The sequence below is a fragment of the Mastomys coucha genome, unplaced genomic scaffold (assembly GCF_008632895.1).
Source record: "Mastomys coucha isolate ucsf_1 unplaced genomic scaffold, UCSF_Mcou_1 pScaffold13, whole genome shotgun sequence".
Taxonomy (NCBI): Eukaryota; Metazoa; Chordata; class Mammalia; order Rodentia; family Muridae; genus Mastomys; species Mastomys coucha.
In genome coordinates, this window is record NW_022196895.1 from 43,171,572 (window position 1) to 43,184,069 (window position 12,498).

A 12,498-nucleotide genomic window follows, 5' to 3' on the forward strand; every position below is an offset into this window, starting at 1 on the left:
GCAAAACAAAACCGAGTGACATCTTATGGATCCCAAACAACAGTCTAGCTGGTCTGAGGCAAGTCTTGGAACAAAGGACTATGCACCTGTCCCTGGCTGGCTGTACACTGTGGGCTCTGCGGGGCTGCTCCGATGGCTGGTACAACATAGGAATTTTGAATAACCAATTCGAATTTGTCCTTGTCAACCTTTCTTTTTTGTTTCTTGAAAGTTTTTTTTTTTAATTATTATTTTATTTTTAAGACAAAAACCAAACCCAGATCGAACTGGAAAAAGAGACAAAGAGACCACCAAATAAACTGTTTATATGAAAACAATGCTCACGGGTTACAGTGTGCGGACAATTCTTTTGTTCATGATAGCGTAAACAAAGGCCCCTTCTGTGTGCTTTAGCAAATGAAAACCAAGGGAGAAAACAAAACAAAAAAGCCACACACGACCCCTCCCAACCATCTACAACCAACAGATAAAAGAATTAAAACAAAAACAAAACAAAAAAAACCCAGAAACAAACAAACAAAAAATAACTTTTGCCCCAGAAATGGATTTTACAGCATCCGTTGTGGTTTGCTTGTCCCTTGGGGTTACCCACTCATCACAGCAGGGACCAGCCTGCCTGGTCTATTTCCTGGTTGATTCTCTGTGCATCGCCTGGGTGTGCTGAAGGCACAGCTGGGAGATGCCTCCCAGCTGCCTCCCCAACCAACCACCGCAGCAAGATTCTCCAGTCAGTGGACACAGCAGAGACGAGAACTGGGACCATAGTCCCTTCTCTGCTGACTCAGGAAGATGTCACCAAATTGAAATGATATGGGAATAGAAGGGAGCAGCAGGCTCTGGGAAGGGGGATTTTTCCACCCACAACACTGGGGGGGAGGGGTCCATGCTCTGTAGCACAGCCAAAGGGTGGTTGGAGTTGGCACAACAGAAGGAGTGTGAACTAGAAAGGGTATCACCCAGCCTTCAGGAGGACAACCATCACTACGTGTTTGTTCCATTTGCTTGTCTTCAGTCTTCCAGAGGGCTGAATGGAGGGCAGGGTTTAAATAAATATCTGCCTTTATTTCAAGTAGGAAAAGAAAGTTGATCATAACGACCGTTTACAAGTGTATACAACTCAGGGTGTAAGGCACAAATTTACATGTGGAAAACAGGCTATTCACAGATGTAACCTCACGAAACACCCGTGTGAGCGAATCATTAATTTATGCAAGGTAGCAGCCAGCGTATTAATTGGTTCACACAGTTTGTGGATTTTTGTTTGCTGTCTCACTCACATGCAAGGTGAAATGAGATGCAGGGTATGTGGGGGGTAGGTTTCACCAGCTAGTGCTTTCCTGACGGTGAGATCCTCAGACAAAGCCATGTTTACGGCAATGGGGTGTGGGCACCATTCTAAACATTTCTGTCCTGGTTGGAAGTTAGACTCTGGGAGGATTTTTAAACTTTTTTTTTTTCTTCTTGGCCAGAAACCCAACTGACAAATTAACTAGATTTAAATAAATATTCCTTCCTAGCACTTTCCTTTCGCTACTGACCCGATAATCCAAACACAAATCTCAGAATTCCAGCTCCAACTTATTTACTCAGTGAATTTATTGTAAAAATAAAGAAACTCAATTATTCCAGTTAATGGATTTCACGTTAAATAGTTTAACTTCCCACGGGCTTCTGCAGAGCTGCTCATACGGTGGTATTTGGAAGAGTCTTTTCCTTGAGGAAAGAGAAGGGGGTGAACAATAAATAAGAGTTACTCGCGTTAACGGTCACGTTATTCATTAAAAGCGAAGAGGAGCAGAAATCTATGACATCGTTGCCCAACATGGCATTTACCTGCTATAACAAAGCTGTAACACTGATGGGCATTTCACAGTATCTGCGCATAGTAAACTTCTGCCATTGTTAAAGTCTGAGTTAGAATTATCAATGAATCTTTTATTATTTTTTTTTAAATTTTCATGATTTTTTTTTTTAAAAAAAAAATGTATTTGTGGTTTAAAGTTTTGAATGCTTAGCCAAGTTTGGTAACGTCCTGTGTAGTCAGACAAAATGTTGTGGTTGTTGTTTACCATTGTGGTGTGTGTGTGTGTGTGTATGTGTGGTGCACGTATGTGAGTGTGGCCTGTGCCTGTGTTCATGTGAGGATGGGGTGGGGATGTGCTTTTGGCTCATGTTTGTGATGATACTGAAGTCTTTCGTGAGTCCGACCTGCTGTATGACGTGGAGGTGTGTGAAGGAAGAGAACGGAGGTGGATTGCTAAAACCTTCACCAGACCACACGGCCCAATTTTTGAGAGCATCCCCGTGTCCCAGGGAGGAGGACCCAGCGTCCTCAGCTCCTCCGAGGCCATCTTGGTCGGGTGGATACTCAAGGCAGTGGAGACCTTGCTCAGCTGGGTGGGTGCCTCGTCTCTCATCTGATGCTTCAACTCCTGGCTCCCAACCCCTGGGATTATGTACACGCATCATTGGGCTTCATGGATGTGGAAAGGGGAGCAAAGGAAGGTTTGGGGGGTACATCTGGCTTTAGCGAGGGCGTGCGCTTCAGCCCCGACCTCGTCAGTGAGTTGTAGGCATTGAGACTGGGTTGCCTCGAAACAGTCACGGCCTGGCCAGAGGGCTGGGAGCTGTGCACCTGGATAGAGTCCACCCGCTGCGGGGCGGGAGGTGGGTTGTCTCCCCGGCCAAAGCTCTGGTTCCTGGAGAGGTGGGAGGAATTGGAGGAGTTAGTATTGTTTCTTTTGAGAGTGGTGGCCTGGTGGCTTCTCGTGAGCGAGTTCGTGGGGTAGCTCCTCTTATATTCAAGCCCGTAGGAGGAGGAGTGTTGCATTTCCAGCCTCTTGCTCAGGCCGGTCTGTGACAACGAGGCTCCCGGGGGACCCAGGGAGGCCTCACGCTGTGGAACTTTGGGGGGCAGGCTGTCCAGGTTCTCCACAAGGTTCACCCCATGGTTGGGACTCTTGCTGCTCAGATGCTCTTTGATGGTCTTATACTCCAGGGTGGCAGCTTGGTCCTCTAGTGCCATCTGAGCCACTACCTCGCTCATTTTGGGCTGATCTACGTACTCGTGCTGGTAGCCCTGCTGCGTGATGGGTAGGACCACTACGCTGGGGATGTGGCTTGGGGAGGCCCGGAGGGGTAGGTCCGTGGGAATCACAGGGGAGCCCATGGGAGGCATGTCCTTGGTGCAGGCATTGATGAGGTTCTGGTTCCTCTCCCACTCACGACTTCCGCGGTTGGGTTTCCGCTTCTGCTGCAGCGTCGGGGTGGACTCCGGGGTGGGCAGGGCAGTGAGGTCTAGGTGATGCTGGTCAGCCTTGATGAGCATCTTGGCGGTGTTGCTAGGCGTGGCCAGTTTGCCGTTATGCATGAGTGGTGTGAGGATTGCCTCGGGCTTTGGGTCCTTGGACTGGGTGTCCCCAAAGAGGCCACTGAGCTTGGTGACGCTGCTCATAGATCCCCGACGCGAGTGGGTGAGCTCTTTCTCCTTGCGCTGCACTACTGCCACGTCTTTGCGCCGGTGATCGCAAACACAATACACAATGATGCCGGAGAAGACGGCCCCCATGACAAAAGCCAGAATGACAGCAATGGCCAGGAGGGTGACAGGAACGAGCTGGTCGTTGCTTTTGAGGTAACTTTCCCGAATCACTCCTGTAATATAGAGATCGCACATGGCGTTAAGAAACGAAATGCACACTGGGAGGTTTCTGGTGTTTGGCAATCACACTGTTAATTAATAACAGTAATAAGTGTCACTAGCACCTCTCTTCATAGCTCATCTTCAGGGCGCAGCTTGCCAAACATTAATTAATCCTCCCTGCCCCCACCCCGTCCCAGCCAGCCCTGGGAAGTGTATGTAAATGGACTTTATTTGTTGCCTTCTTTTGTGACTTTCCTTCTCTCTGGTACAGATTTTTCAACTTCTTTCTAAGTAGGATGGCTGGCAGGGTCAACTTTTATTTATCTATCTCTCCCTTTTGATCTTTCCCACCTTCTATAGAACTGTCTGGAGGAAGCAGTACAATTTTATGCGTGTTAAACGAACAAATCACACAACAATTCAAGCTTTCCACTCAATCTTTTCTTGATGACTGCCTTCTGACAAGTGGCGGGGGGCTCTGTCTGGAGAAAAGGCATGTTTACTTTGGAATCTACCAGAGGATAGAGGCGTTTATGTCACCACAATGAAAAATAGCTGAAGCTCACAGGTTACACAGGGTTTACATTTATTTTGCATGAAAAAAGGAAAACCCACACTCAATATCAGGTAAATATGCAGCGGAACTGAAAGAATATTTAAATCAGGGCCCCGTTATGGCCTTGTAATATGTCAGATCCCATTATTACTCTTAGGCTTGCTGTCACCATGAGGGTCTTCAGCAGAGCTGATCTCTTCCATTTAATAAAAATTATGTGGCTACCGCTGTCTATTATCTTCCACTACATTAACCAAGAAGCTTCGTATCTGAAGAGAAAAAAAAAAAGTCGCCTTTTCTATCCTGTTTAATCAGCCACCAAACTGAGCTCCTCTAATCAAATGCAAACACTAGAGCTTTTATTTTTTAATACCAAGCGTGAAGAGACATCGCACCCCTCAGTTCCTAAGTGCTTGATGCCGGTAGCTAAAAAAACAAAGTCTCAAATACTTCCATCCCTGCCTCTGGAGAGTGAGGGAACATGAATACATTAGAGGCACCGCATGAGGGAGTGTAAACATTGTTCCTGTTATGGAAAGACGGCAAGACAGAAAATGTACCTCGTCTGGTCCCTGGAGACACATTTTTCACCTGCTAAATCAACTCTTTCTGGAATATGTTTAATGTGCTTTACTGGCAACTGTGAGGGGCACTGAATTAGAATGAGATGAAATTAAAAAAAAAAAAAAAAAAACTCTCCATCTACTCCTAAACTTCTGCCATTCGACCTTAAACGTTTGCTGATTGTTACTGTTACATTTTAAATGTCACAGCCTAGACCTAGAAGAAACATAGCTTTGACGGGGGTGGGGGTGGAGGTGGGAGTGGGGTGTTTCTGACTAAAATATTTTGATTATTAAAGTGAACGTGTCGAAACCCAGAGGACCTAGCTGGAAGATCACACTCTTCTCTCTCAAGGACCCGTTTATATTGTGACGACATCATCACATGCGCTTGCTGGAGAGGTGTAGGTGGGAGACCTTCCTGTGACAAAGAATTGTGACTTCCAGTGGGAGTAGAGAGATGTAGCAAACACCTTTTAAATGCAAGATTTTATGATTAAACAAATACCCTTGGTGATGGAGGGAGAGGCAGACAACCAGAGGAACCCCAGGAAACACAGTGGAGAGGGTAAGCTATTGAGTAATTTCTCAATGTGACACTTCTCAAAGATTTCCAGACTTATCTTCATGAGCTTTTTAAGGGCTAAAAACCAAAGTGAAGAAGAAAGAACAAAACAAAACAACCCCTCCCCAAACCCAGCCGGGAAATGTGGTTCTAACTCACACATTATATGTGTGCTGCTCCCTAGACAGTGGGGTGTCTTGCATTCAAATATGTTTTAATACCTCTGCCTGAAAGAAAATGTGCTAATGAAGATTTCTTCCCAAAATTTACATTTCCTTTTTTGTTGTGTTAAAATAGCAACTGATTTTCCTTTGGTTCTGATTGTGTATGGAAGTCTATTGCAATTGTACACGTTCTCAACCTTTCTACACATAATTGCACAAACCAATGTGTACACCTGTGAATAAAATGGTTTCATTTTTCTCATTGATTTGGCGAGTTCCACGGTTCTAACCATGGCAAGACTCTCATCCATCGAGGGCGGTGGGTAGAAGTTCTCACCACAACGAGCATTTCACGGTATCACTTTAGGCACTCACGTTTTGTGGGAACTGTCTTATCAAGAAAAGTTGACTTATTAGAAAAAGCTGCCTACAGGGAACTTCAGCATTCTGGAGCTTAAACAGTTTTCTGTGTTTAGAAGGTACAAGGAAAGGGTAGACTAAAGCCGAGCATTGAGACTAGATACCATAAGGACTCCCCATTTAACCTCCTTAGCTTGCTCTAGCTAATACAATAACCAGGTGCAGTGTGTTTTCTTTCATACAGCAAGCTTTTTGATGAGTAAGAGGAGCTCAAGACAGTCTCCTCTCTGCCCTTTGGGTATATATTGATGGGCAGAAAATAGAAGGTCAGTCCCAGAAAGTAATGCTCTTTGTTCTGAAGTCTTACAAATCAGAAAAGCCATCTTTTCACCAGAGGATCCTAACTAGCCATGTGTCCTATGCTCACATACATTGACCTACTGAAGAAAGAACAACACCAATTGGTCTGCAACTCCCATCTCCTATATGGAGCACCACCAAGTCAGGATCTCCTCCTGCAGCCCGCCCTTTTATAAGAAGCTGGTCCTAAACCTTAAAATGAGTTTGCACATGTGATTGAGTTCATCCTGTATCAGCCCCTTGTCAGTTGACCACGTCCTGTCCTATACAGTGAGCAGAGTGTACACAGTACAATATGGCTGGAACAACCCATTTACTTCATTGGGAGCTCTGTACAATGACGTTTATCAATTGCTCCTTATCCATAATTCTAGCTCCTAAATATTATTCTTTCATGTGCAAAGGTCTCTAGCTGTCTGAGACTCATAGAAACCACTCACAAAAGACTTTTTTTAAAGCAAAGACTGTTTTAGCTGATGACATTTGAATTCAGCTTTCTGGTTGTTAAGTCAAGTAGGATCTGACTTTTCAGGAAAATGGTGTGTCTATTTTCTTCAGTCTCATTTTGCTAGGCAAGTAGTACTTTACAAACAAGGATCACAAAAAGCCTTTCTGTATCTCTTCATATTTTAGGTGCAAAAAAGCAAGAGGGCTTTGCTCATCTGTTTAGACAAATTCAGAAACCTTAAGCTCTGTGTTAGAAACAGAGCAGACAGTAAATGCAGAGTGAAGCCCGGAAAGGGGGCTTTTATTTTGGAAATGCCTTCCAAGCTTGAAGATGTCCAGGCATATCTTGAACATCAGCAAAGCAGTGTCCAGGGCAATGATGAAATTAATGTTGTAATCTAGCCATGATGAAGGTTTGAACACAAGGCTCAAGGAGCCTTAGTGAGGCCGATTCAAGCAGCATTACATAGGACCTCAAAGGGTCTGGAGTCTTGGATCCTCACCTACAGCCTGGTGACATTTTGGAGAGTGGCTTTAATGGCACAGGACCTCAGACTTTTTATCTATAACCTGGGCTCAACACAGTCTTGCTGCCTGCGGGAGGATAGGAGGGTAAGGATGATCCAATGAAGACCCAGAAAGTTTGCCAGTTTCGGGGACAGAGCTAAAGGTCAGAAGACTCTACAAAAGGTAAATGGAAGGTTAGTGGCTGTCAGGATGGTTAAGTCACAGCATCTCTGGTTGAGTCTGCCATCTTCCCAGGGAGGCAGGCAGACAAATCCTTACTGCTGCTTATAGTTTCAAAGGTGGTGAGAGAGGTGAGAGGACACTCAAGGTCACATGCGAGGATGTTTTCATTTCAGGACAGCTTGTGGGCCCTGAACTTTGAAATAATTAAAACAAAGCTTGAAATACACCGAGCACATCCGAGCAAAAACAGTTAGATGCCCAGGGGACCAATAATTCCATATTCGGCTCCTTGAAGCAGTTGCCACACTACTTGAACTTGTCACCCTGGCCTTCCCCGGGTCTCTTAATAAGTGCCTATTGAACATGTGGGTTTTCAGTACATTGTAGGGACACTTTAAAACACATTTCTAAAACCTGCGAGTCATCTTTGGATTGACTATATAGCCTCGGTTTCAAAGTCTCAGAAAGACATGATCAATTATGATCTTGATAGAATTTTACTATCAGACAAATACAAATCTATAAAGGTACCCAGGTATTTGCTCAAAACAATAAGAGGAGAAACTTTCTTATAAATGAAAAGACAATGGCTTTGTGATAATTGCAAAGGAGCCCATGAGGGTGAAAGGGCTATTCATGATCACTGATGCACCAGTGAGATTGCTTAATTTGAAATAAATGCATCTCTCGCAAAGAGCAAAGGGCCATAGGCCGGGGCCAGAATGAACATCCATTGGTTCAGATGCTGTGTGGAAGCCTGGGGATGTAACAGTCTCACCTGTCAGGTACCCACATGCCGAGGGGAAAGAATAGCCTTTTCCACCCTGGGCTGTTGACATGCTTCCTATCAATCCCCAGGGCTTCTGTTCTCACCAGTTGAAATTGGGGCATTTGGAACAAAAACAGTATCAGAAAAATGCATTGGGATTGATTCATTAACCACCAGCTATTTCTCACCAGTCATAAGGTGCTAAATGGATCTTCATTTCCACTTTCCTCTTGCAGCAGGCAAGCAGCACAATGGCACAGAGATTTCTCTGAAATCATGCCTTAAATTGGCAGAACTAAGAAGGGTAGATTCTCTGTACTTTTTTTCTGTTTTTTTTTTTTTTTTTTTTTAAAGTGAGATTTTTCAGGTTGCCTGGAGGCCTCGGTGAGGGAATTTGAAGCTCTTTAGAGGCCAGAGCAATGAAAAGATTATGAATGATACTGCCCCCAGGCTCTTTAACACACGATTCAAAATAAGAGCAATTATAGATTGTAAAATCAAAAGGAGCCCTGATACAGTTTCTGAGTTTTCCCACGATGACCTTGCAAATGAATTCTAAAATGTCAGAAACCCAATCCCCTCTTTAGAAACGTGGCTTTGGTAAGCAGGTAGATGCCTCCTCTGCGGCCTGCCTCGCCCGTGCATGGGAGCCAGGTCTAGCCTGTAGGGCAGCGTACTTGAGTCAGGATGCTACCTCCTACCTCTGGGTTAGACTGCGATTCTCTTGCCGTCTTTCTTTGCATCCTCCTGATGTTATCATCTTTGAGGCTGCCCTTGCCAGACAGACGTTTCCTGAGCACACTAAAGCACGGAGCTGGGAGACTGGGGTAGTGGTGAGGGAAGCCCAAGCCAGGATGGGCTTGTAAGGCAGGCCTTGCTCTTACCTCCACCCAAAGAATAGAAATAGAATAGGACGCACCCTTCCTATTATTCCAAGGCCAAACAAAAATGTTAACAAGAAGATGAGTTAGAGCTGAGCTTTAAAGATGCGTAGGGCTGTAGAGATGGAGTCCAGTGACAGCTGCATCCACAGCAATAATGAAGCATCTAACTCCTTTCTGGTTCCTCACACTTTAGTGTGACCCATCCTGCTGCACTGTCCTTTGATACTGGAGTATCACATACCTTTGCCGCCTCTGTCTGGGGCTACCTTCTACCTTCTCACAACTCTGGCTCCATTCTTAGCATCTAAGCTTTAAAGAGAAGAACTGCTCATTCTGGGCCAGGTCTACTTTCTATGTGCATCCCAGGACTCTGATCCTTTCGCCTATTAGCATCACTGACAAGATGTGTACTTTGATGCTTGCCTTCCTTGGTGAGGCTAGTCTAAGAGACATGAACTCACCACTTTGTCTCAGGAAGAAAGATGGTCAGCAGATTTCTCTTAAACCAGCTGTAGATTAATGCTTGGGTGAATGAATGCAGCTGGAGGGAAACTAAGAAAAAATCGAAGCCACAAGCATGTGGGAGAAAGATTTGGACAGCCTTGAGTGGCCAAAAATGGTGTGTAGAAGACCTGGCAGATTTAAAACCAAAGTTTTTCCCTCTTGTCAGGGGAAGATGACACCGAGATTGCTTTGTTCTATATTAAATTCATTACCGAAAAACCACTAGCTTACAAAGAAACCGGAGCCAAGTCACCTTGCATCAAAAGCACAGCTATTATCCCCATCACTCTTTTTGATAATTAGAATTCTCAATCTCCAATCGTACCTATTACCCACTATTTACGCAGAGACCCGGGAGATGCTAAATGACCTATCAAACCCGACAAACTTAGATAAAAATCAGTTCTGCTTAGTAAGCTAAAAAAAAACCTGAGCCGACCCCAACCCCCTCCAGTGACCTCTCTCCTGGTCTAAGAAGCAGGCAGCCAGGAAACTCGAAATGGTTAAGTGTGTACTTTAGCCTCTCACCCTCGATCAGTGGGCTGCCTGTTTCAGGGCTGCGGTGGTATGATGGATGTGTCTGTCTCCATAGTGAACTGATTAATAGGCATCTGTGTAGAGCGGACCCGGTGACCACGAAGACAACAAAGCGCCTCTGTGTCCTTTAGAGAAATATGCAAAGGCAGAGAGGAGGACGGACATTTCCTCCATCGTTGAGCCAGAAGGGGTTTGTGTTGGGTCTGAGAACTGAGAACGATGGCAAAACCCCAAGAAAAGCCCTGGAGTCAGATCCCCTAAAAATAGACTCCCGATTCTGCTGTATAGTAAGACAAGCCTGCAATTTCCTTGAAATCCTCATAACAACTTGAGTGAATAGAATCTAACAACCCAATTTTTCTTGTTTGAAAATCTTATTGCAACAAACCGCCAGGCTCGGAGTCCTCCAAGGCAATCAGAATGAATGAAGCAAGCAGAGCCAGCGAGCACCCAGGGCTAACCACACAGAGCTCACTGTAATCCCTAGGAAGAGAAGCAAGCAAGCAGCTGGGAAGCCTCGACGGCCGGCAATCTCTCCTCGGGGCCACACCCCAGCCCAGGGCGATGGCCATGCTGAGAATGAAGTGGTAGCTCTCTGTGGTTACTTTGGCAGGAAACAGCGCTCCTCTTGTCTTAGGGACTAACATTATCCAGATGGTTTGGAATAGACTGAAAATGCCAGCAGCCCTGGAAGTGGGCTCGAATTTATAACTCAAACTTTCCTTTTTCTTTTCTTTTCCCCACCCCTGGCATTATATAGATTAAGCATTGGGAGTAGTCACAGTCTTCAAGATGTCTACAGGTAGGGACTCGCCATGCCTGAGGATAGACAGCTTCCTACCCTAGCTAGCTAATAACCCCAGTTTAGGACTCACTGAAATGAAGCTTGCTGTGGATGACTGTGGATGAGCCCAACTGCCAGATCTGTCACCTCTGATTTTTATGTTTTTCTTTTCTTTTTCCAGAGACAGGGTTTCTCTGTGTAGCCCTGGCTGTCCTGGAAGTCACTCTGTAGACCAGGCTGGCCTTGAACTTGAAAATCTGCCTGCCTCTGCCTCTTAAGTGCTGGGATTAAAGGCGTGGGCCACCACTGCCCAGCCCGATCTGTCACCTCTGAAATGGATAGAATTTTGATTGGGATGCCTTTACGTGAAGAGAAAGGAGGGCAAGCTTGAAACTTGTGCAACTTTTAGAACACTGCCTTCATTTCCCCCTGAGCTCATCCTCTGCGGCTCCACTGGTTTAGACCTGACCTTGCCAGGGAGACTGTGCATTCAGAAGGTAGATTATTAGTGTCTCTGTTGGATCAGGAGTCACAGTACGATCATTTTTAAAGCCATGCTTTGGACTATTGGTCTGTGGGCCTGTGCTTTAGAACTGTTACTGTCCACATCACTTTAGTGATTATTTTTGTGGTTTTGCACAAAATTTATTGTATTATTTTTAATTGTGTGTGAATGTTGGGGGAGGGGTCTGTACACACTCATCCTGGTGTCGGTGGAGGGTAAAGATATCAGCCTCCCCCCTTACATATAGTTTTAAGCTGACTGATATGAGTGTTGGGAACTGACCTTTGGTCCTCTGAAGAACTGAAGTTACTCTTAACTGCTGAGCCATATCTTCAGCTCCATTTGTGAAACTTCCAAGGCTTATTTTCCTGCCCTAATGTTTTCTTTTTTAGATAAGACCGAGATTTTTAACATCTAAACATCCCTAAAATCAGACCAGTTTCCTCATCCTGTCTTCTGCCTTTGCTTTATAATGAGGTATCGAACTGTAAAATGGGAACTGGCTATCCTTATAAAACTGGGAAATTCAGACAATTCTCTGAATTTCTGCCTTAATAATATTTCACTTTGAAGACGGCACTGGGAGGTGTGTTAGTTATGAACATAAACTTTGAGGCTATATAGACCTGGATTTAAGATTTGGTTCTATAAATAACTCTGTGGTCTACGTACGGGCATGTTTCTCAATCAGCCTGAGCAACACGGAGTATAAAATGAGGGTTATTGGAAGGATGGAATGGGCTAATATGGTGAGTACCTGGCCTGTTCGGGATACATGCAACGGCAGTATTTATAAAATTTCAGAAGAGTTGCCTGCCTTGAACAGGTCCCAAGATATTAAATGTTAGTTAAGATTGGAGTAAGAGATCAAAATATACAGCCCCAAAGTCTTGGAAAATGAGCTTCTAAGAGATGCTCCATGAGCAACTTGAACTGTCATGATTCAGCGCTACCCAGCATCAGCATCACCTTGGAAGTGTTCAAGACACACTCTTCAGTCCAGACGCTCCTGCTCTGCATCAGAGCTTAGCGGAGCTCGGACACGGGTGATTCTTGTATTTGTTAACATTTTTGAACCTTGCCTTAAATGTCATTAGCAATTTTTTTTTTTTTTTTAGAATATTTAGAAAAGAAAGCCATGTGATTTAGCTCAGACACAACCGAGGT

At 44.8% G+C, this 12,498-nt stretch overlaps 1 protein-coding gene across 3 annotated transcripts in view; it reads right to left on the reverse strand.

Moving 5' to 3' along the window:
* Positions 1 to 286: 286 nt before the first annotated feature.
* Sema6a (semaphorin 6A) overlaps positions 287 to 12,498 on the reverse strand; it is a 121,767-nt gene continuing 109,555 nt past the window's right edge. For 2 of the 3 annotated variants that reach the window (XM_031365651.1, XM_031365649.1), the window contains one exon: positions 287 to 3,654. In XM_031365651.1, coding sequence (XP_031221511.1) covers positions 2,453 to 3,654 — 1,202 coding nt within the window. In that variant the 3' untranslated portion in view covers positions 287 to 2,452. The remainder of the gene's footprint in view (positions 3,655 to 12,498) is intronic. The other variant, XM_031365650.1, reaches the window with a different exon arrangement.